A 26,529-nucleotide genomic window follows, 5' to 3' on the forward strand; every position below is an offset into this window, starting at 1 on the left:
GCGTTAAACAAGCATGAAAGAGTTGTGCCGAAACGCAAGCAGGCATGCAAGCGAGCGAGTGAGTCAGTGAATATGAGTACGAGTAAGCGAGTACAACTAAGTGAGGGAGAGAGAGCAATGAACATGAATAACATGGACATAATATACATAGTGAATCATCGAATCAATTAAGCGGTTAGTAGTAAGGCTAGCAGCGTGAATAAATGCGTAGGCAGTAAGCAATGCTCAAGCATACATATTCATACATTCGCAACAATAATAAAGATACAATAATATAGATAAGTTGTTGTTTTACGGATGACTGAGTTCGTTAATTAGTTAACAAAATGACTCAATCGAATTAAATGTGAACAAAATTACACGTGAGTTGCTATAACATATTTTAAATTTTCTGATTAAAATTAAATTTGACATATACATACTACTTGCTTACGCCTGTTACCCCTCATGAAGGAGTATAGGTCGCCCACCAAAACTCAACATATATATATATATATCAATAAACGACAATAGTTATTAAGGGATTTGTTCAGATAGTTATCTATTTAAAGGCTAAATAAACGAATATCCTAGAAAAAACAACTCAAAAGATCATTTAAAAAATGTTTTGGAAATGGAAGCTCAGTTAAGAAACAGGAAATAGGGAAATACGATTGAGATTCTGGTAAAAAAGACGTCATAAACACTATCTAACAAATAACGAACACCTGAACTACAGAAAACCTACTGCATATTGTTTTAGTTTCAGATGGTTTTCAACGACGTGAATGTTTGCTTCTTATCTAGGCTTCATTCTGTTAATCATTTTTACAAAAAAAGTATTACGCAATTTATAATATTAATCTTCCATTTTCAAAATATCCTATTTTCATGTTCTTCTCTCTCTCTCATAGACAATACACATATATTTGCACATATATCTATAAATAAACAGCCTTATACATTTACATGTGAAATCCAACTTACATGAAGACTTTTTTGATGTAAATTATGGTTAATCTTGTTATATTACATGGCAAAATTATTCCAAATATTGTAGAGCTTACACCCCAAACATTTGTAAAATCCACATTACTTAGCATTTCAGACAACTCGTTCCTCACTAATTAATAAATGGTTATTTCAAATTCAGCATTATGTTAATAGTCAGTATAGGGTTATGGGGGTTGTTAAATATCTATTTTTTAAAAAAAAAGAAACATAAAAGAGAGTGTGAAAAGATTTTTCAAGAGGCAAAAAAGGAGCGTAATTGGAAAAAAATTCATATTTCACAATGAGTAGAGATGTCAGACAAGGAGGTAAAGAGGAGTCACTTCTCGTTGACTTTTTATTCTAAGAGATTTTGAAAGAAACAATAGACAGATCAAATGATGGAATAGAAATGGTTGATAAAGAAAAGAAAGTATGGTTAGTAAAACATATTGAATATGGAGATGATCTATGTATAATTACAAAACAAACAGCAAATGATGCAGCGAAAATGTTGAATAATTTACAAAACTACCTTGAAAATATTGAAATGAGAATAGCGTAGAAAGAAAGATATGAAGCGATTTTAATCTCTTAGTTTAAGGGAAGACAGAAAGTGTATACGCCGACGCCATTGTGATCGATTCTGAGCCATGTCACCTAGAGTCTTCAACTATTGGATAAATGATTCTAGGAATATATGTTTAAAGAGAAAAATACAAATAACAATAGATGAACTATGAGAGAATACAGAGTCACTGAACTTAGAGAAAAACTGACTAAATACATGACATATGCAGTCAAATAGTGAGAGAGGAAAACATTATATGAAAAGTGATTGGTAGTATGGTAGAAAGTAAACGTAAAGAAAAGCTTCATTCAAAAGGTCGCGTTAAATAATTTAAAAGAAATCAAAAGGCGTTCAATAAGAAGCTTCCTAAAAATTGATTGAATTGTCCGACCAAAATAAAATTGGATAGATTTGATGAATATAAATTCAGTACAATAGAAAAAAAAGGAGCTGGTATTTAATTGCTTTAATGAGAACTGCAGATGATTGTTTACTACCAATAAAGAAATGTGTCACCACTATCAAAATGACCATGATCTAAAAGAAATGGAAATTATTAAAACGGATGTATATGACCGATAAAAGATTGTCTAAAATCATACGAAGTAAAAGGATGGTTAACAAGACACAAAAATATATCAACCAAATTAAATGACTGAAACTGACAAGGAAATGACGGAATGAAATCAGGGAGAAAGCTCTGTGGTTCCGACTAATACGAAAAGCAAGAGCAAATAAAAACGAAGTACAGATGTTCATATGGAAACTGTACAGAAGTATTATCGACGTGAAGCAGGATAATCAATCATTGTTTTTTGGTTCACAAGCGGTCTGAACTCACCAGTAGTGAGAAAAAGAAAAGTGAATCCAAAACAGGAATAGCTATTGAGCTCCGACAGATGTGGCCATATCGTCAATGAGTGTCCAGGCAAGCCAATAGGCTTTACCATCATATGTGGCTGGGTGGGGCACTAGAATGAAACGACCGTCCAGTAATCCCAAGTCTTCAATGGTAGTCCTAGATCGGTTCATGACCTCAATGAAACTTAGCAATCCCCACAACCCTTTACTGTTAATAAATAATAGCTATCAGTACAGGAGGATTTGTGGAGATTGTAGGATTTTTATTATCTAAGCTAAATAACCATTGAGAACCGAGGAAACACTGAACAGCTTTCGTACTACGTTTATTTTGGTATGACTTTAAGGTAAACTTTTTCGTACACTAATCATGAACGTCTTGTTCGGTAGGGATCAATTTTAATCATCATATTATTACAATATCACATGTAGTTCTCTTTCCAGCAATATGAGTATCGTAATTTTTTTGAGAATTTGGGGTAAGCTTACTGCACAAACTAATTTTATGCAAACCATCAGAAGTAATCAAATTCATGTTGTAGAATTCTTATTTCATTAAAATTCAATTTATTAACTTAAGTGTTATTATAATTTGACACAGAAGTAGTAGAGAATGAGTAAAATCGGAGGAACTGGACATTTATTTTGTCCTAGTATAGGACTACTTAGCAGTGAATATCCACTGACTCGCATGGGATTAAATCCAAGACCTTCAGCTCTCCCTTAGGCCCCTCGTTGGCTTCCGATAGTTTATATATCTAATTTTAATTAATTCCCAACATGGTACAACCATCTTCCAATGTCATTAATGGGTAACTGCCTCAAACACAACACAGTTGAACTCCGACGAGGCCTGAAGGTTATGGATTCGATCTCTAGCGAGGTCATGGATGTACTCCATTGAAAAATCCCATACTGGGACAAAACAGCTATCCAATGTTGTCTGTAACATGAATGATCGAATTTAACAGTCTTTAAAAAAGCTCCTACACTAATAAGAATGAATCAAGTCAGCTTTAGCTGGTATTTTATGTAGTGGAAATGTGAAAACTGTAAAATAGAGGAAGTAGTCCTCCCTACTTTTTAAATGAATATTATTGTATTCAACAGTTACTTTTATATCACTGAATTCTCTGTTTCATTCATTCAGCTTTGGTTTAAAGAAAGAATAGATTTATTTCTATTTCTGATTTGTAAATCTCTATGCAGTTGTTTATTCAATTTCAGGTTTGATTAACTGATGTCAGCATTTTAAAATGTCACAGTAAATAACTTAGTCATATTTGTAGACATTATAACTATGTAATTCGTTAAATGGTCTAATATTGTGTTACCGACAAACATATGTATTATATAACACCAGTTGAAAGTGGAAAACATAGCAGTAGAAGGCTAAAAAGATCAAGTTGAAGAGAGTAGAAAGAAATCAATAAATTGGAAGAATCATACAGAATATAAAGGACAAATGATGAATATATTCAAATACAGCATTCATTTGAATAGTTTCACAGATTTTATAAAGATATTCTATAATTTTGTATTAAAACATGGATTATCACCATTTGAATGCTCATTCACAACAGTATGGTCAATTAATAATAATAACACAGTTTCTTAGATGAAACTTACTTACTTACGTCTGTTACTCCTAATGGAGCATAGGCTGCCGACCAGCATTCTCCAACCCACTCTGTCCTGGGCCTTCTTTTCTAGTTCTATCCAATTCTTGTTCATTTTTTTCATGTCTATTTCCATTTCTCGGCGTATTGTGTTCTTTGGTCTTCCTCTTTCCCTTTGGCCTTCAGGATTCCATGTGAGGGCTTGCCTTGTGACGCAGTTGGGTGCTTTCCTCAATGTGTGACCTATCCACTTCCAGGGCTTCTTCTTGCTAATTTCTTCCTCCTCTGAGATCTGGTTTGTTCTCTCCCACAGTTGGTTGTTGCTAATAGTGTCCGGCCAACGGATCCGAAGTATTTTGCGTAGACAACTGTTTAGATGAAACTAGGCAACGAATTTAATGTTACAAATAAATAACAATGCATTAAATGTGATAGAAATTCATTAGTTTTTTTTATTTTATCGACAAATCAACATCAATAAAACTATTATTGGTTCAACTGACTCATGATTTCAATCTGTGAAATTTCTAAAAAATCTCCACAAAACCCATTCTGATAATATTATTGGTTAATTGTTTACAAATAGGAAATATATACACCTATCTATCTAGAAATTAAAACTTATTTTGTTTATCATGTATATCATATGATTCATTTAATGATTATTGCCCTAAAAAGAAACGATTAAACAAAGTTTATATTTTGTTTATTTAGTTAGAAACCATTAAATAAAACAACAACAACAACAACAACGACAACAACAAAGAAAAACGTATTTAGGGACCAAAAAAAAACAAAAAAATTATTTTATTTTTAACAAAAAAAGACAATGAATAATTAATCTGAATTAAGCAATTCGAATAATAATAATAATAATAATAATAATGATTATTATGATTGTTTTAAGAGTAGGATAGTTAGCTTGATTGTTTATATCCTTTATTGAATGATCAACCAATAAGTTTATGAAATAAAAAGGTTTATAGAGAATAATTAGAATTGGATTGAGTAAAGTAGTTTTCAACAGTTTAAAAATTCCCATAGAATATTCAAAAAATGAAGAATATTTGAGCGAATAATTGTTTTCAATAACTTCATCATCAGGTTCTACAGTTATAAGTCCATAATTATTGTGATATTTTACAAAGGTCAAAATAAGTCATGTATGAATGACTTTGACAATGTTATATGTTAAACTTATGTATTCAGATAAGGTATATTCAGCCCCTATGTTTATCTTGACCTACGACTGGATCACCTAATATTATAAACCTCTTACCCCCTTCCTTTTTTCTCCTTATTATTATTATTATTATTATTATTATTTTTGATTACCTCTATCTTAATCTTCACACCCGTCATTCCCAATTAGTTTATTGTAATTACCCTGATAACATCCCCCTTATTACATATTATATTCACACAATAATACTATTATTACTATCGCAATTGACAAGATGAAATCCTCCTACTACGCATTTTATTCACACGATGTTTTGCATTTTCATTTTTGCTATATTACTATTCTATTCATTGTGACTGGATACTTTACTCCAAATCATTCTGACCTTTCTAATTTGTAAATAACACAATTCTGAAGTACATATGTTTTTGAAATGGTGGAGATTTGTGGCTCAGGTGGATCTTCTATATGAAGTTTGTGCTGATGGTTTCGTTCAGAAGAACGATGAAAGCTCCACGATTAAATCATCTAGCTCAGAGAACAAAACTTCATCGAAGTATATATGTCGTAACAGATACAAACGTTTACCGTTTTTTAACATATAACATTGTCAAAGTCATTAATGCAAGACTTATTTTGGCCTTTCTAAAATATCACAATAATTATGGACTTATAACCGACTTTTGAACTTGTTATGTCGTGTGACTGCAGATAAAAGCGAACCGAATTATCGATAGGATCAATGACACGTAAACACGTAAGAACGACCCAGAGCCCTGATTGGTCCGTTTCCCTGTCCAGCCCAGCCAGTTGAAACCAGAACGCAAGTCTCAGACTCAGTGATATGAATCATTATATTTCAGACATTCTCTATTTATATACCAACCAAACAGACCACATCGTACCATAAAATAGAAAACAACATTTGTACAATATTTAACAAGTGAAATAAATATTGACCAATAGGGAATGTCCATTTAAAGTCCAAGGACACCATTAGACTTGACATGATAATTATTGGTATATTTTTCCGAATATCCCAACAGAACTAAACCGCGTTTTTAGGTACAGGCTATCTGGTTTATATTAAATTGGTGGAACTTTATTACAATTCCTGTTCAGTGTCATGACTGACACATGCTTAAATTAAATCTTTTTATTTACCACGAATCGATATTTTGATATGAATTAAACTATTCCACAGCTTTATTTGGCTAAAAGTATTCGAAACAACCCTATATATAACTGTATATTCTTAAGCAGTTCTTTTAATTGTAATAACTGCTTATGACGTGTTTTAACATGTATCGATCTATCGTATAGGATGTTGTATTGTACTTTATTTCCATAACCTCTATTCTATCTATTTATTTGAACACATAAATATTGGTACAAGGGGGCACCAGATACATATGCGCCACACAATAATAATGAGAATGGGAAGAGATAAAGGATGTAAGGTGCGTGTAAAAAGAAGGAAAGAAAGAACAATAACGACCACAAATTAGTGTATGGTAGTGAAATAATAATAATGGGGGAAACAGAAAGGTACAACCAGAAAGAATCCTTTCAGTTAATTCAGTTGCAGTCTTTTTTTATGAAGAAAGTTGTTGTGACTGTGACAGCAGATTATGGAGCAGCGTATTATCGATCGGACCAAAGACGCGCAAAACACGTGAGAACGACCTAGAGTTCTTATTAGTCCCGCTTCCCTGTCTAGCCCATCCAGTTGAGTCCAGAACGCAAGTCTCAGCCTCTGAGATATGAATCATTATATTTCAAGCATACTGAGTTTATATACCAATCAAACCGACCACAACGTACCAGTAAAATATGAAATAACATTTGTACAGGAATTAGCCAGATGTGGCAGTGAATGAGGGAGGTAGCGATTAACAGACAGCGAATAATTCATGAATGGTAAATCGTATAGTAATAGTCTATGGGTCAAATCAAAGCTTATAATAAGAGCGATATGAATATGAACAGTTTAGTTCCATAACAATTATACGATAAAAATATACTCACAATATTGATCCATAAATGGATCCCAAAAATCACCATTCATTTATTCTTATCGGGATACAACACCTCCCCTTTTTTGAACATCCGGAGTTGATATCCGGATTTTAAATTTTCGAGTTCATCCTCCCCCGCGAAACAGTGTTGGATCCTCATATGCCAAAGTCAAAATTAATTTGAATTTATTTAAGACATGTTTGTCGCACTGAACAGAGAATCGACTGAAAGTGACTGAGTGGTGAGGCTGAACGATACTTGATATGAGGTGATCGAAGTTTGATTCTTCTGAAATATTGTGACCAAATTTATGGAGAACCTCACTAGTAGATAGTGGATCACTATGATAATCAGCGTTCAACAAAATTGCACCAGGTTCTTGATTATTATTTGATGCATATGATATATTTTCTGGCAGAACGAGGGGATCTTCTTGTGAGCTGGATACGTCACTGTCTGTACACGCCGTTTCGGGGATATTGGAGTTTGAATCCATGACAGGGCATGTTAGTGGAATGGAGAGTACTGGACCACCGGGCGGATCTTGAATGACTGCTTCGCCTACATTACTGCTCGTAAAGGATTCATAGAGGCTTTTATAGACATCTTCATATGTTCTGCAGTTATTTTCCAGCTCGGTATGCAGATGAGAAATTAACTTATCAACTTCTGTCGCATCTCCGAAACATGGATGGTTTAGCAGCCGTGTGCGTAAGTTATCCCAAATATTCAACTGGCTATTTTTGAAGGGTTACAGCAGGATCGCCACTGGCTTCTATTCTGAGCCATATCTGATAACGTCTCTAGCCAACCAAGGAGTTGTGAAGGGCCAATAGGAACCAGTCCTGTACGGCTTTCTTTCACACACTGACACCTCTCCACTTTTCCCAACCAGTCTCGGAGTCGGCAAATAATGCACGACGTGGAATTCTCTGGGACGACATTCGTAGAACATGTCCAAGACACCGAAGTCGATGTTTCAAGATGGTGACAACAATTGAATTATTGTCTCTGCGTCCGAACACACGATGCCTAACCTCTACATTACTAACATGGTGTTGCCACTGGATGTCAGCAATCCTTCGGAGACAGCGATGATCGAACACAAAGAGTCATCTAACATCCTCAACTCGAAAATGCCAGATTTCACAAGCATAGAGTAAAACTGCTCTCACCGACGAGTTTTAGATCCGACCTTTTACAGCCAGACTAACGTCACGAAGACGCCGAAGATGGCCTAGATTGACATAAGCCGCTCTGACTTTCACTATACGTGCATTGATCTCATCACTCACAACCCCATCAGCACTTATGCAGCTACCCAGATACACGAACTTCTCGAATACTTCTATCTGCTCACCATCCAGGGTGAGTACAGGATTAGAATCTTACCAGTCTTGTAGAAGTACTTTGCACTTCAAAGGTGCAAAGCACATATCATACCTACGGACACTGATTGCCAACTGATTAAGTGCGGATTGCATGGCTTGGGCATTATCGCACAGTAAGACAATATCATCCGCATGCTCAAGGTCGAGAAGTCTTTCTCCAGGCAACAGATCCACACCGCCATTACTTACATCCATCAGAGGTGTTTCCAGAATGTCGTCGATGGCAAAGTTGAAGAGGAATGGTGAGATTGGGCAACCCTGCCTAACCCCACTGCTCGAATGGAACAATGGAGAGAGGTGGTTGTATGCCCTCACTCTGTCTGAGGTGTTTGTATATAGGGCCTTTAAGATGTTAATGAACCTCTCAGACACACCCTTATTCAATAGACAATCCCAGAGAATAGTCCTATCCAACGAATCGAAGGCAGCCCTAATGTCAAGAAACACTACGATTGTTGACCTGTGATAAATATGACGGTGTTCTGACATTTGACGGAGGGTGAAGATATGATCAATACATCCTCGACCTGAACGAAAACCAGCCTGCTCCTCGCGAGTCAATCTTTCTCGGGTTTTGAACAACTTACGAAGTATGACGGAAGCCAATAGCTTGGACGCAATCGGAAGTAGACTTATCCCCCGATAGTTGTTGCAGGAACGACGTGAACCCTTTTTAAAGATAGGGACAACTATCGACTCATTCCATGACGTTGTTACATTCCCTAGTTCCCAGACATTTGTAAACAGCACAATCAGTTCCTTAGTCAAAAAGTCACCACCATCTTTAAAAAGAGCCGGAGGTAAGTCATCTGGACCAGGTGATTTGTAACGCTTCAAGAATTGGAGTTCCTTGCGGACTTCCTCCTCATTTGGTGGATCAGTCGTCACCGGCCATGGAGGGCAGGACAGTCCGACTGATGTTGCCGGAGCAGCAGGCCAGTTGAACTGCCCTTCGAAAAATTCTGCCCATCGTCCAAGACATCGATGGATGTTAGTGATTGGCATTCCATCATCCTCGCAGATTGTTTCGCCCACACCAGATTTCTTGCTGCCAGTGGCCCGGATGAGTTGGAGAGAGCTTCCGGTAGTTACCAGATGCAGCTGCTGCTTTCAGCTCATTAGCACGCTCTGACCACCGGGCTTCTCGTTCCTTACGCAAGCTTTGCCCGATTTCATTACGTAACATCCTTCGTTTGTGGTCAAACTCACGGTCACCCGGAGTAGATCGATGGGTCTCAGTGAATCGTAAGGAACCTGAAGAAACACAGTGCTTATAAGTAGGACGTTCCGCGAAGCAGCAAGCGGCTTTAGTCGCCATTTTGATGGCGTCATGAAGTTGCAACCAATGCTCATCTATACTTTTCGGTGGAATGGTAGCTAGCCTACCAGCTAGCTCGGCTCGATACTTACTTGCAACCAGCTTGCTAACATCAATCCGTTGGTGGCGGTCACTTCGTTGTCCACTGAAAAGTAAGGTAAGATTGGCGCAGACCAGGGCATGGCTAGAGTCCAGATAGGTACTCCAACAGAAGCGGCAGTCTTGTACACAACCACGCCAGCAGTAGCTGGTAGCGATGTGATCAATCTGAATCCAGGCTTGAGATGCAGAGGGAGGACGCCAGGTGGCACATCGGCGATGACTGTGCCAGAAGTTAGTGCTAGCCAGAAACAGGTTGTGGTCTGTGCACAGTTGCAGCAGATGGTCCCCGTTATCTGTCCTGCGACCAAAAAGTTCCCATCGGCTACTTAGACGCCCGACTTGAGCATTCAAGTCTTCGGCTAGTACTACAATATCTGTCGAACGCATTTTCTGGAGAAGAACAGTCAACTGTTTGTACAATTCATCCTTGATTGCATCCGAGCTGCAATCTGTCGGAGCATAGACGGAGATGACGAAAAGACATCGTTTCTCACTTTGATAGAAATTTCTAATCTAACAGCACATAACCGACTGTTAATGGGGATCCAATCGATTAGTGCTGCCTCAGCTCTGGCACTTAGTGCGACACCAACGCCAGCAAGACCAGACGAAGTTGCCACAGGGTCCCCGGATAAACGCGCGTAAAACAAGCTTTTTGAAGCTACAGATGGAGAGCGAATTTGTAGTACTTGACCAGAGTCTTGAACACGGGTCTCGGATAGACAACAAACGCCCCCAAATGCCCTGGTACGGCCGAGAGTGGGGAGAGTCCGCTCTCCCTCTCAAAATGCTCTCACATGGCCACGCATATATAGCCTCTGTCAGGGAAGTCCTACTCACTGCCTTCTCGTGGCAGGGGTTTGTTTACGAAAATGAGAGGACGAAAAGCGAATGTCTAGCGCTTTAACCGGATTCCAAACCAATGGTGCACATGGGCTCCAGTAAGCTGAAGGAACAAATGGTGTATGAACCAATCGTTGGGCACCGGCTTCCATGGGACTGCATCTCCTTACGATCCCCCACTGCCTTGTGGATCAGACCTTCAGGTCGAAGGCTCGGGGAGTGGCTCCCTAAGAAAACCACCTGCTTCGGTTTGGGCACCCGGGCAGTATCACAGCCCTCACACATATCGAATGAGATTTGTGTGGCGCATATGTATTTGGTGCCTCCTTGTACCAATAGCTATGTGTTAAAATAAATAATAAATAAATAACAAACGTCGATATTAAGACTTTCCAAAGACATAGCCAGTCCTATCTGTTGTCCGACCTGCATAAGTGTGCGAACGTTGAGGGCAGCCAGTTTGAATGGTGCACATGGCTTCAGAAAAACTGCTTCAGTATTCGTATTTGGTGGTAGCATACAATTTTCAACCAGGAAGTGACTCGAGAACGTTTAGATAGAACCGAGTTTCCACCATAGGCGAGTTGCTGCATAAGTCGAAAAATAAGGATGCATAAAGTGGGAATAAAAAAGAGTGAACAAATGACGTAGTAAATAATAATAATAATGTGGATTGTTTGGCTGTTAATGGAAGCGTGAATAGAATTTTCAGTAAATACCGTCATTTTCATTTTATTTGTGTGTGGGCTGTGATACTTCCCTGGTGCCCAGATCGAAGCAGGTGGTTTTCTTGGGGGGCCACTCCCCGAGCCTTCGACCTGAAGGTCTGATCCACAAGGCAGTGGGGGATCGTAAGGAGATGCAGTCCCATGGAAGCCGGTGCCCAACGATTGGTTCATACACCATTTGTTCCTTCAGCTTACTGGAGCCCATTAGTTTGGGATCCGGTTAGAACGCCAGACATTCGCTTTTCGTCCTCTCACTTTCGTAAACAACACCCCCGCCACGAGAAGGCAGTGAGTAGGACTTCCCTGACAGAGGCTGTATACGCGTGGCCATGTGAGAGCATTTCTAGAGGGAGGGCGGGCCCACCCCACTCTCGGCCATACCGAGGCATTTGGGGGCGTTGGTCGTAATCAGAAAATCATTTCATTTGTAACTAATTTCTTATTGTACAGTACTAGTAGTCTATAAGTTAAAACAATCAGTTTCCAATCAACAGGTGATCATTGAATCAAATCTTAATACTAACTACTTTGATTCAAGGAATCCGGTACAATGTGTTATTAATCATCATACACAAGCAGTGTGCTTCATATTTGTTATGATTTTAGATGCTAATCGATATCACATGCTAAAGTCACCAATTAGAATTCCGATTTCAATTTTTTTTCTATTGTCGCGTCTATTATTTCTTCCATAGCCTAGTATCCTAGACCAATTACACATCTGAACTGTACTACTAATCTTGAGACGACGCAAAACAAGCTCCTATAGGTCAGCTATTCGAGTCTTTCTATATCGCCTCCCTTGAGTTCAAAGAGAAATGAAAAAGCAGTTTCTATTATATATTTCAAGCGGATGTGAATTTATATACAAATATACTGGACAACACCACACCCTAAATCGAAAAAATAGTAATTATACGTAGAGAATAAGGTAAGTTGTAAGTAATTGATTGGGTGTGAATTACGAATAGTAAGTAGTATGATAAAAGTTAGCGAGTCTAACGAAAGCTTACGATAAATGGAAAACGAAAAAAAAGTAACTCAGTTACTAAGTAACTAAGCGATAAGAATATAAATAGTAATATATTTGTATCTTTATATCAATGTGGAATTCATTCTTCAAATATAAGAGTTTGAGGAGAGCTTTAAATACATATATTGAACAAATGAAGTTATTAGTATAATAATTTTTCGGAAATCACCCAATTTTCTGTTTATATCACGACACTGAGCAGTCTAGAGAGTTGACTAAAAGCAACTATCGGAATTCAACTTAGTAACACTGAAGGGTAGCATGATTGTTGTGAGTGTTGAAGGTTTTCGTCTCTAAATTTAGCCAGGTCACCGGTTGTGCACTGTTGATAAGTTCCGTACTAAGGTGAAACATATACCCACTGTTTCATGGTTTTTAATGGTTGTCTAGACTAGAATTAAATCATAATAGGAACTGGAAAATTAAGTACTTTTTTTGTTTACAAGTAGTACTAACCATTAATTATACAAACCTTGTAAAACCCAATGTCAAATAAGTTCAGTGCTATTTACTCTAAATCTGATTTTCCAGATGGATTTAATTTTAATGTTAGTCATAAGCAAGGTAAAACCTGGTACATACACGTATTGATTTAGCCTAACACACTAAATAAGCATAGCGAGATGAAATTACCAAGATAAGCATTAGAGAAAAAGGAGTAGTAAAAGTACCAATAACAGTAGGAAATATCAAGAAAAGACAATTTAATTCGAGAAGAATGAATCTATAGAATAAATGTATGGGACAATTTTAAAACTGAATATCAAGGGAAAAGCAAATAGTGAATGAATCTGCGTCATTGCAACCGATTGAGATATGTCATTCAACGTAAACAGCCATTGATTATGTTAATTCCATGGATCACAAACAAGTAGTCTGCACCGACCAACACGGCTCAGACGAACGCTAATTGACTTCATGGACTGACACTATGTCTTTGTATCAGCGTACTTCCACGTGAGCAAGCATCAAGAGTTGAAGTGGATGGTATTTGGACATATGTAGCTATTTCTGTCGATAAAGATTCATAACCTCACTAACTGGTAAGCCATCTTAACCTAATACCCTGCATTTAATCGCACTTCAGTTCATTTTAATAGATAAGAGATTATTAACTTTTCTATGTATATTAATCAAGTCTTACTTTCAATGAATAAAAGTTTTTTAGCCAAGAGAAAAGAATAAAACAAGTTGTTTTTACTATTAAAAACATTTATTTAAACTATCAACTATGTACATTTTTTACAATGATTGACATATCAGATGATGATTGTAAATCAGAAGGTAGAATAGTCGGTGTTAATTCATTCCAAGGTTTTATCAAGGTATTACCATCATTATTATTACCACTTAGTAAAGATGATGTAGACGAAGAGTTAGACCGAAACTCACCAAAATAACGTACACCTAATTGTTGAGAATGTCGCCCTTCATTTACTACAGATATCGGGAGTGTCGATGATAGTGATTGAATATATTTTAAGAAATAACCATTATATAAATCAATAGCTGTTAAATGTCGACTCTTCGTTGATGAATTAGGCCAATTCACTAAAAAGCTTTTAACAGCTAACCATGATACAGAATTAATCTGGGTTATAATAGGTGAAGAATTGTTTGGCTTACAAGCAATGAAAGTGTATGGTATTAAATGATGTTTCACATCTTTTTGTGAACGTAAATATACAATACTTCCAGGTGGTAATGATGATGTGTGTGGTTGATGCAGAAGAATTGAAGCCTCGTTGAGATAGTCCATAACCTATGAAAAATAACATAAGTAATAATAAAAAAGCCTATTTAAATTAGATATCCTTTATATTACCAACTGTGACCAGTAGAGTTCAACCATGTCAGAAGTAACACTATTTACTAGCCATCAATGTGATAGGACTTTGTTATTCGCGCAATGTTGAGAGTTAACTGAAGCTAGAAGTGGACCGGATATTAAATCAGTGGTCTGAAGGTCTTAGATTCGATAATTGGGGTGATCATGGATAGACACTATTGATAAGTTCTAGTCCTAGGACAAAATAACTGTCCACTGATTTCTGGTTCCCAGAGGTTATCTATCCATAGTCAGACCGTGATGTAAATTATAAAATAACACAAATTGTTGTTGTCATGAAACTTAAAAGTTTGATTCTTTTACGAGTCGTGCGTCGGCACTGTTGGAGTGTTGCAAATAAAGACGAAACCATTATCCACAACTTCTTGATTTTCAATAATATTATATAGTTGATGCCAACTCATAGTAAATCATCTAATTAAGTAATAATTGTTTAATTATTAGTACATTACATATGCAATTTCATAATACTATAAAGAAAACAATATTCTCCGTAGATCAAGAAATTCTATTTAACTAAGCTTATTCAACCAAATTTTCTGTAAATTTCCATTAGTTAGTAATGCTCAAATACCTTGAAATTACTTGTGTTAAATAAGAACTTTCGTCTAAATGTGACCGAATAGTTTCACAGTATTTGGGTCTCGGGTTGATGTGAGACATTAAAGAGAAACAATGTATTTGTAACATTTCAACGAATGAATTTGAAGTCAATCCAACGTTTCACCTAGCAATCTGGTCCAAACTTTTTCAAGAAAATATAACCAAACATCAAAATTATCGAATATAAATAGGTACATGGTTCTTCGGTTCACTATATACTGAATAGGTCATCCAATCAACGTTAACAATGTTTAAAGTAGGTATTTCATTATTGTGTAAGAGACATTGATTGAATGACCTATTCAGTATACAGTGAACCGGAGAACCATGTACCTATTTATATTCGATAATTTTGATGTTTGGTTATATTTTCTTGAAAAAGTTTGGACCAGATTGCTAGGTGAAACGTTGGATTGACTTCAAATTCATTCACTGAGATTTTACAAATACATTCTTTCTCTTTAACGTCTTAAATTATATGGTACATATTAATTATTGAGTATCAAAATCATCCATGAACAATGAAATAACAAAAATTATATATTCACGTAAAATGATTTAAAAGAGGATAGATTGACAATTGTTTGAGTAATATTTCCAGTTATAACCTTAAGGGAAACTTTATTAGTAGTTCAGAGTTCAAGTAAAAGTTTGTGTACATTGGCCTATAGACTTGACTTTGACTAACTGGTTGGAAATTAAATGACTTATCGACTAAACTACTGGTATACAAATCAAATAACAGTTAGTGTATTGTGTTTTTTTAATTAACAATTTACATCAGTCTCATAGAAATTTTTAAGTAGTATGTCAAATCTACGTATTTTCATGTCAATTAATGTGTGACTATTGGAAGTAAGATTTAATTGGCTACCGAGCACGAACAGACAGACAAAACTTACTAACTATTTAATATCGAATTTTCTATTTATTATTGATTTATACTCTAGATTCACTGAGTGTAAACTGCTGGTAATTGTGCTGAATAAAGTATTGTCTAGCCTATCCTCTGATTCTAAAGATTTGGTCGTGAATATTTTGTCTGGTATAATGTGTTCCAGTTTGTGTATATCATATCAATCGATCGCGTATCCAGTCTAGCGGTAATATAATACCAATTCTCAGTCATATTATCGTATAATAGTAGTACAACTTGGTAAACAGAAACTAATTTTATTCCTCCGTTACACCATCAAGACTATCCATCACCTAAGAATAATCATAATAACTTGGAAATTGATTGAATTTGGAAATATGGTTTATTGGATATACTGTATCGTGATGTTTATAGATTTACGTGTAAATATCGTGACCTAATTTTAATTTGTTGAATTTATATACCTTAATTATTTACTAAATTAACTCGGCGCCCAAATATTGTGAAACTATTCGTTCAAATTTAGACGAAAGTTCTTATTTACAGGTTTGTTCTAACTGAATAACCGAAACGAAGTAGGTTTTAGGGGCTTCGAATCTGAGACTTAATGGTTGAAAGTCAAGCATATTAGCCATTCACTCTGTTGCAAGATTTGGGGGTGCTAGGTTCAATTTGACTGGTGAGGTAGTGAGGGCGCACTGTTGAGTAGTTTCAAGCTAGAAGGAAACAACTGTCTAATGTTTAATAGTTTTCAACAGTCTTCTCCAACTAACGTCAGTCCGCAGTTGAAATGAATTTAAAAATAAATATTATAATACCACAAACTTTGGACTCATAATTTGGACAGTATATATCGGCAGCTTCAGCATTATTCTGTCCATTGTTATTGTTAGAAACATGATCAACATGTGGTACCAACAATGGACATTCGGATAGACGAAAATTTGCAATTAAAGAATTATTCTCTTTCTCTTCTTGTACAGTGTTTAATAAACAAAGCTCCGTAAATAAATTTACACAAGTGCCTTGAAATGCATGCCAATATCGAATTATATCTTCAGCTGATTGTTCCTGCCAATTTATCAAACCCATGTGGGGTTGAGGTTTACGAGTATACGTTATTGGAAGTTGAAATTTCGCTGAAATCACCGATTGATCAACACCAACTAAATATGGTAAGTTAGGATATAAAATGACCTATAAAACCAATAATATAAATATCGTAATGATGATACTAGGATAGATGACATATGATGTGACAAGTGTTTTACATTGACTTCATCCATTGCTTATTTTTTGTATGTTGTTACGGTACACTACTTAAAAATAACCAATAGTTTGAGTATTTTATATAATTTTCACGACTTGTGTGTAATAAATCTGTAGTTGGATTGTCGCAGTGAGCCACTTTTCTCATTCATTTATGACTTTATTTCAATGTCTTAATTTAAATTTCTATTGATAGTAGCATTTTATAACCCCCTTCCTTCTTTTAACCTCTCTCATATGTGTCACTGAAATCTTGTTTATTTTGAAAGGCTTGTTTAATCTCTAGAATGCTTAATTTATTTTCGTTAATTGTTGATATTACTGCTGGAAACAGCTGTGTGCTTTTTTGCTAATTAATAGCAAACCTCTTGATTTAATTCTTACTTATTTATTTGGAGTACATATCTCTTCTTCGACTAAGCTTTCGAATATAAGCTTAACTTTTGGCGATCCTATATTCTTTGATAAGGAAGTTCTAATGTGGTGGTTGGATGTAGTCAACAAGAAACCCTGGACATAGGTCTCATGCTACCTGGCACTCGTTAGCAATGTGTACCTATAGTCTTGAAGGAACTGATGCCCCCTGGCGGATTCGATCCCATGTCAACCAGTTTCACAGCTAGAGATGTTACTACTGAGCTGACCGCACCGCGACTGATCTCCTGTAGGACTGATATATTTACAATTGATTGATCACTGGATGGTGATCAATGTCATGTGTGTCAGGTCCGTAATAGAGCATCAGTTCACCACCCAGTGATCAATCAATTGTAAAGATATAATGTTTATGCTCGGAAAGAGAGGAAGGTAGACAACCAAACTATCTAGCATATAGAACATGATGGTTCTAAAACTCGTCTTCTGAGCTACAACCTCTACCATTTCAGTAAGTCACACTATTTCCGGTTGCTCCGAAAGTTGTTACTAATTGACCATCAATAAGAAGGTACACTTATGTAAGTGCTTTCTGTTCTACTGATGAACTTTTGAAAAAAAACTTTACTGAGTGACGTATTGTCCACAATCTTTAGGACTATCTTGTCGTTAAGCCTGAGTATTCTTTGACTTTAAATGCACTACAGTACAGACTTAGCTGAAAACTTGACTGTAATCATGTCGGTTAAGTGCTCGCTATGGGACCAGTAGGTCTTCGGTTCAATCATCCGTGGGACAGTGGATACACGCTGCTGAGTCCCATAACAGAATGAAACAGATATCCAATGCTCTATAGTTTTCAATGCTTGAACAGCTAAAGTCAGACGACATAAAAGTACAAAATTAAACCATTCAGTTTGTTGTTTGAAAACATTGAATAAGTCATAAAGGTTAGTACGACTCAAAATATGTTATACGATTTCATGACACTGGTTAGACGAAAATCTATCCTGTTGGAAATGTGGAACATAGGTAATCAGAGTGACGTCTAACAATTCATAATCTCGACTGGAATATAACAGCATAAATATAAAGACAATTAGTTAAAGTGTTCGATTGTAAAGTATGAAACCGAATCCAACTAGATCTTACCTCAAACATAGCATTAATGCTGTGTGGCATTAAATATGTAGCTAATTGATTCGGTGTTAACATTGTATTCTTATTACGAGGTAGGCGAATGGACTTTTGATACAAAACAGATCCAGAGTCGAAAGTTGTATGCATCGGATTCAATCGGAATAAGGTAATCCCAGTAACTTTATCATCAGCTAATAAAGTATATAATAATGGGTTAGAACCTTTCCATCTTGGTAATAATGATGGATGTATATTAAAGCATCCATAATTGAATAAAGACAATAGTGATGAGGGTAGAAACCGGCCAAATGAAACAATTACGCCTAACAATTTCTCTGGCTTATCCAAGGAATTAATACTTTTCAATTTATCTATTCGTTGACTAACAGCGTTGATGATTATTGAATTATTCGTAAGCGTGCGTGGCCAAATCACGTGATCTTTTCATGGAAATCAGAAGATGGGTTCGAAAAAAGAAAGGATTACATGGATTTATTGTAATTTTGATTTATTACTTTCAACTTAAAATTAACGTCGCGCACCTTCTAAGAACTTTCTTTTAAAAGAAGTAATCACATCAATTAAAGCCAGTTTTCAGCACGGGTATACATCAGGGATAACTGAGAATCTTTTTTATCCTCGTTTGAGACTCTTTAGTGTGGTGAGAAATCGCAGCCTCACCTAGGATTAAATACAGGACTTTCGGATTCTTCAGTGTGTGTCAACCCGTAGGGTAATGGTTAGGGTATTGAACTTTGGATCACTACATTGGAGCTTCGAATCCCACTTCATTTACTTTGGTTTGGACAACCGGGTAGAACAAATCATTTTTTATTCTTATTAACTCATTCGCCAAGTGCTGAAGTACGAACCACATTTTAAATACGAGGGGTAATGATACTAATCGGTCACCTAAAACTAGGTAGGTAGAATGGGGTTCAAACCAAGGGCTTAGTGGCTAAAGGTTGAAAGCCTGAGCGATTAGCTCTCGCACTTTAAGTGTAGCTTAAGGTTGAGCACATGGATCTGTATGTGGTAAACGGGTTAGATCATGATTACCAATCCATCCTGACAACTAAATTTAAACTAAACAATCATAATATACACTTCTACCTCAGTAATATTATTTAAGCTATGTGAAGGAATTAAAACGGTTAGTAATTCTAGCAGTGTATATGAATATGCATTGCTTATAATTCTTACTGATTGTATGTCATTATTTCAACAAAATTTCATTTCACTACTCTTCGTGAGTTAACGAAAAGTTATAGTGAATAGAAATGTCATAGATCTATGGTATTACTGTTTATTATGTTCAAATGACAGTGAGTAACGTTTTAATTATACAAGACTTGAATAGAACTATGATGGTATATTATAACAAACCTTATGGTTAAGATAAAATAAATAGTCTAAAATTTCTAAAGGTACATGGTTTAAGATTGTGTTGAAAATGGATGGCTTGAATGTAACATCTCCATCATTGACACTAGGTCACAGAGAAACACTCCACGGAGAGTATTCGTCCGGAGATACACCAGTAGGAACAAGTTTCAACTGATGAAAACACTAGGCTCAGGGATAGATATCAAGTGCCTTCAGTTACCAACCTAATATGAAACTTGAGTTTTATGGGAAACCAATCATTAATGAACGTAAGCTTCATGAATAATGACTAATTGTAGGTTCGAATTGCACTACTACTTCAATTTAGGTAGATATGCAATATAATCACTAGCCTTCATACAAATAGTCAAGTTTAATACTTAGTAGATAAACCTGTACCTGGCAAATGGGTTAAATAAAAAGTAAAAATTTTTATCACAAAACCTTATTTCAAAATAATATCAATAAAACTGTTTGGTACTGGTTTCATTTTAAACCATGGAAAAAGCTTTGTGTGGTATACACACCTATTTTATTTTGAATACAATGATATCTAACAGGAGTTTTATCCGAGGTAGTAACCACAAACAATAATCGAATATCTTTATGCTGAGATTGACGCTCTTCCAAGGCGTGTAAATGAGGTAATGAATAATGATCGCTCCCAAAAAACACCACGCTGATAATTGAACGTGTGAAGATAGGGAACTGTGATGGACATGTAAACGGTAATTTAAATAAATAACTCGAATTCATGTTATCCTTTAGCAAATATGTGAGTCATCTGTAATAAAAAAGATATAAAATGTAAGTGTAAAAACTTTTATAAAGCTATTCGTGCAGAAAAACCCCACGAGGAAAGATTTGTATGCATACTTTAATACGTACTTGATGGACTTTGTCGTGGTTACATAATTATGTTTTATGTCGTTAAGAAAATTTTATTCGCTGAATTCCCTTTATTTTTATTCAATGACACAATGGGTTATTTTCATAACGAGCCAGTGGTCTGGCAGCTCGATTCTTAATCTTTGGATCAGGTCTAAACTCACCTTAACCATACTAATTTAACTAACAGGGTAGTATGGTTAATGCATGTTTACTTGGTACACAAACCTTCGTAGAGTTAACGAGTAGCAATTAGTTACCTTATTACTAGATAAGTACGTTAGATTTTGCGGCGAGAAACAAGAGTAATAGTAAAAAAAACACCACAACTCTAAACAGCAGTTTCCTTAACTGGAAGATTAGTGTGCTTTTGATTCGACAAACGGCTACTAGTTTTAAAGTTTCATGTTTGTTATGAAAAATGTATGATTGTTGGAGTTAAATTCATTCAAATACTGCGAAATATACTTGTAATTTGAGTAGGAAATACACGAGCAAATAATGACAGGAAATCTAACGCAAATAAGTATCTACTTATTTCGAAATACATTTTGTCAACACGAGGGAAAACTTACAATTTAATGACAGTAAAAGTGACAAAAAAGATACAAAGAAAACTGAATGATGTTTATAGAATAGTATGTCCCAGATATAAGAGTTGGTAAATAATGAATGCACTTGTACTATAGAGACTGATTTTAATGCATGTCAACTAAAGCTCTTGAACTTATATCATGATTATTCTTGTGAATACTCTAACAACGAAGCTAGAATCTCTCTATGCAATTTGGAATAACATTCTATGACTTTATGGACTGATGCCAAGTATTCATTTGGGTGTTCTTAGCTTTTATTAATCTACTCATATGATAACCGTTATACCAGATGATCATATGGGCCCACTTATCTCACGTTATGATCACCTCACATTAATAAAATCATCATTTTCACTTAGCACTCTACACCTAACACTAACATTGTATACTCAACTATGATCCAATAATAGAAGCTGATGTTTATATTCGATCCTAGAACTTGATGATTCAAAGATCAACATACTTGTCGTTTTTAGGCAGACGGGTATTTAACTTTTGCAATAGGTGGGATAAGCTGAGTATTTATGTAGTCATATTAACTCTTCCATAGGGCAATTTACCATCATATATAGTACATAATTGCCCCCAAATGCCTTGATACGGCCGAGAGTGCGGGCAGTCAACTCCCTCTCGAAATGCTCTCACATGGCTACGTGTATACAACCACTACCAAGGAAGTCCTACTCACCGACTTCTCGCAGTGGGTGTTGTTTACGAAAATGAGAGGATGACAAGCGAATATCCTGGGCTTTAACCGGGTCGGTGGACACGGAGGGTATTTTGTCTAGATCCTCACACAGATAACAAACGAATCGTAGCTTCCTGGAAAAGTTACAATTACATGAGTGGATATTGGGAAAACATAGTTGAAAGGTTAGAAAACCTCTGTTAGCTGGCCACTGCAGGAACAAAGAGGAAGCATTCACGGAAATTACTTAGTACGCGAAGTCTAATTATAAAGTCTTTACAAAACTGTGCTGTCGTAAGACCTTGGGAATTTTACCCGTTCAACCAATTAGAAGACAGAAAGATAATAGTATGATAAGAAGTGGGTCAATAAAATGGAGTTTATAGTCCTTGGATTATATCTAAAGTCGATTGGTGATGAAAACCCAGAACATAGAAATAATATTAATTTTTCACATTAGCTAATATCCCTATTATGGAATATAGACCGTGATCTTGAGATGATTTGCATATCCGAAATGAACTTAGTGATAAAGCACAGCTCAACCAAAGTCTTTCCTCGATTGGTTTGGCTTACGCTCCAAAAAATATCAGTTTTCACAACTTTTCGAAGCAGAGAAATAAAATTATACTGGGTTGAACATGGTACCTGATAAGTCTCAGCAATTTACATATTCATTTGATGAGACTATATATGCGGACGAAATAATCAGATTTAGGATAGCAAATTGTAATCTTGTCATACAATCTTATGAACTGAAGCATCAACTGAATAAATAGAGGGATTGCATAGAAAACAGGAAGTATATGAAGACGTTTGATATGTATATATATACCATAACAGAATGGAGGTTATCTATTTATTATTTTATTTTCTAATGCAATCGTCTAACATGACAACCAGTCAAAGCCCACGACCTTGAGTGAGTCAGAGTTTACGCTGCAAAGGTCATTGTGATGTTCAAATGGTTCAAATGGTCCAAATGGTTGTGGACGGAATAGAAGAAGCTTTCGCTTAACAGGCTTCCGTGTCTAGTAGCAGGGGATCACCAAATCCTCCAGGCAGGAACCTAGGTATGTTAACAGTAAAAGATGAAAAAAATTGGTAAATCATAGTGTGATGCTGTCCTTGGTCCTTAAGAATAGGTCAAGTTGCCTATTGAAGGACTCCTGAGAAGTCGCTTGGACTAGCTCGGCCGTCAGCGAATTCCAGCTTTTGACAACTCTTAAGGAGTAGAAGTTATGTCTACATTCCGTTTTGCTATGTTGTGTCTCCAGTTTCTGGGTGTTACCCCTTAGGTTATTATTCGAACCAAGCTTAAGTAGGTGTTTAAGAGGATGTCCAGAAGTGTTAAGGATGCTATAAGCCATCAGAAGATCAACTCTAAGACGCCTATACTCTAACGGGTAGAGGTCTAGTGAATGGAGGCGCTCTTCGTAAGGTTTAGATTTGAGTCCTCGAACTGATTTCGTGGCTCGCAGTAGGATACGCTCCAAAGTGACCTTGTCCTTTTGGAATGAGGAGGGAGTACTATGTTTCTGTACTCTAAATGGGGACGGATGAAACTATTGAAGATTGTATGGAAAGTTTGTCCGTCAAACTGTCCAAAAATTCGCTTCAACGTTACCAGTGCAAGGTTTGCTCGGAAGGCATTTTTGTCACAGTTAGCGTAAGACTTTAAATCATGGGGTATCAGGACTCCTAAATCTTTTTCGACTTGGAATCAAGAAACAAAACCATTAAGCTTGTGCTTTTTAATATTTATCCACATTTATCGCCCACTGCACCAAAGTAATACGGTGAACGTATTGTGAAAACAGTCCGAAAATATCGTCCTCATGCATAAACTAGCGAATCCAGAGAGTTCGTAGGATACTGTTAATTTCGGTAGAAGAAAATCCGGCGAGACTATAATTTATGGACAAACCAATCAGACATAAGATAACAGGTCTTGGATTTCGGTGCGATATTCATTCATTCATTTGGTCAAATAGCGTTTTGTCATTTTAGCTGATGTCATTTCTAACCCCAACCATCAAATGAAAATCAATTCTCATTCCTCATGCTGGCTTGTAACCCTTATTTATTTTTAGTAGGTGTGCATACTCAAGGTCACTTTAGAGTCGCCCAAAGGTCATCCATAAGATATGGTCTCACCGAAGATTCATTCAGTCATCATTGGAATCAAGTTGGTGTCCCGAGCAGTCATAAAAGTCAAGTAATTATCGTACATAATATAGATGGTGTTATAGAACGGCAGAATTCATACTTAACGTACACCTCTTAAGGGATGTCAATGAAAACTATAGTTTCTGCTTTTACTCTTGAGACTTTCCAGAGAAAAGGTTCACCGCTTACAATGTGGAAGAAACCGGGATATTAGAAATTAAGATGTTGCAAAGAAGTTATATCGTTGTACATGCTAGCTCACCCTGTTGTGACAGTCATTAGGTGCTTCCAAGAACACGTTTAGATTGGGCACGGAATGACATTTTAGATATAAAAAGCACGAGAGTACACAGAGAGACCACGCCTGAGTGACTAATCCATGCCGCCTGAATCAAATGTTTTCACCTCAATTACAGTCGAACTTACGTGTGTCCAGTGGATAATTCAATCTTCCCTGCTAGTGTACGTTTAGCTTCAATGTTTGCGTGGCTAGGAACCAGTGCTACTGCACTTCAACTTATGTACTTCACGATTTCGGTAAGTCACAAATGCAGAAGACATTTCCATTCACAGAGGTAATGAAATGATAATTAATCCCTTGAGGAAGCTTATTACAGAACTACTTATATGTTGAGAATACTGTTTCAGACAACTCAAATACTCAGCAGCTAAGTTTAATATTGCTTTTGCACAGATAAGGATGATAATATTACTGAAATACAGGTGAGATGAAGCGTTGTGAAATATTCCATTATCGTAATTCTGGGACTTATGACATTCCGTTGAACGAACTCGTTGTTCTAACAACCTTTTAAATTATATTGGGCTATTGCGATTGAAAAAAAAACTGTCAAGTAGCTCAAATTGTTTGACAGTCTTGATTTATGACAGTAGGCACGCGATAACCGACACTCTCAACCGTGAAAGATTTTTTATCTACAACAACCGAAAGTTCAGTATGGTAATACAGTTGTGTTAAGATACCAACAATAAAGCCATGAACAGAACAAGTAAGCGGTCTACACAAAAGAGCAACTACGACACTTCTTATAGCATAGATCTATAATTCAGCAGCCTAAAATAGTTTTACTAGCCACGTTGAACACACCATCAAACGAATGCAATTTGAAACGCTTATTAGCGTCAATATGATGTCAACTGAGTTTCCATAAAAGTTTGAAGAAGCCGGGCTCGTCATACTACGGCAATCATCAAAGTTCCGCAAGTTATCTGGACGCCGGAATTCTGCAGAACAGTGGGAGAAGCAATCTCACATAGCTTTTACTCTTCAGATGCACCACAATCGAAATGTCTTGTAGCGTGGCGTCGGGTCGAAATTGACTATGAACACCGCTACCAAAAAAACACGAGCCAAGTAAATCAGAAGGCGAAGGTCGAACGTAACCAAATAGATCCATAAGATCCCCGAGAAGCCAAATATCAGAAGGCAGTTAATGGACCAAGTCGAGATATATTTGCTGGCGATCTCGTGGTATCGAAAGGATACCGAGATCGTGCCAGGATACAAGCTTGGGTACAGAACGTAACCGAATTCGCGCGAAGTTACAATCAAAGTGTGTGTATAAGGATGGAAGCACAATATAGCTGTCATTAGCACAGTCAAACAAAAGCACATTAAAACAAACACTGGTACAGTTGGTTATAATAATTGTTTTTATTAAACCAGTCGTGTTCTCGTGATAAATGTGAGTCACTACAGTTTTATCCTTGGGGGAGGATGTGGACCTAGGAATTGACGACTTTATGCAGGGCCGTTTCTAATTTTTGATGGAAAGAACCACATATGCCAATGGAAGGAAGGCAAACTTAAGTAACTTAAAGAAAAACATACCAGTTTGTTGTCTATTTTATTACGGAAAGGCTAGTTTGCCATAAGCGAAAGCAAGTTTCAATTATTTGATTATCATTCGAACGACGGTGTTTCACTTAATTTTCTCATGATTGGCATGTCGTAAATTGTTTGATATCATTTATTATTATCCTTTCACCTCATAGCAAATTCTACCATTCTTCGGATACTTAATGCGGATT

At 36.3% G+C, this 26,529-nt stretch overlaps 1 protein-coding gene across 3 annotated transcripts; it reads right to left on the minus strand.

Annotated features, from left to right (window-relative positions):
• Positions 1-13,831: 13,831 nt before the first annotated feature.
• MS3_00005101 (uncharacterized protein) lies at positions 13,832-23,247 on the minus strand (the record flags this gene model as incomplete). 3 transcript variants are annotated; one of them, XM_051213132.1, is made up of 5 exons in its annotated part: positions 22,957-23,247; positions 20,664-20,920; positions 18,763-19,190; positions 16,792-17,163; positions 13,863-14,399 (listed from the first exon to the last, which is right to left on the minus strand). In XM_051213132.1, the coding sequence occupies exons 2-5, from the start codon at positions 20,890-20,892 to the stop codon at positions 13,863-13,865; spliced, it is 1,566 nt and encodes a 521-aa protein (XP_051073423.1). In that variant the 5' UTR covers positions 20,893-20,920; positions 22,957-23,247. The 3 variants fall into 3 exon arrangements, with proteins under 3 accessions (XP_051073422.1, XP_051073423.1, XP_051073424.1); XM_051213133.1 differs by having other exon boundaries at positions 16,785-17,163; XM_051213131.1 differs by having other exon boundaries at positions 13,832-19,190; positions 23,144-23,247.
• Positions 23,248-26,529: the final 3,282 nt, after the last annotated feature.

This window comes from Schistosoma haematobium, chromosome 1, assembly GCF_000699445.3.
Source record: "Schistosoma haematobium chromosome 1, whole genome shotgun sequence".
Lineage (NCBI taxonomy): Eukaryota > Metazoa > Platyhelminthes > Trematoda > Strigeidida > Schistosomatidae > Schistosoma > Schistosoma haematobium.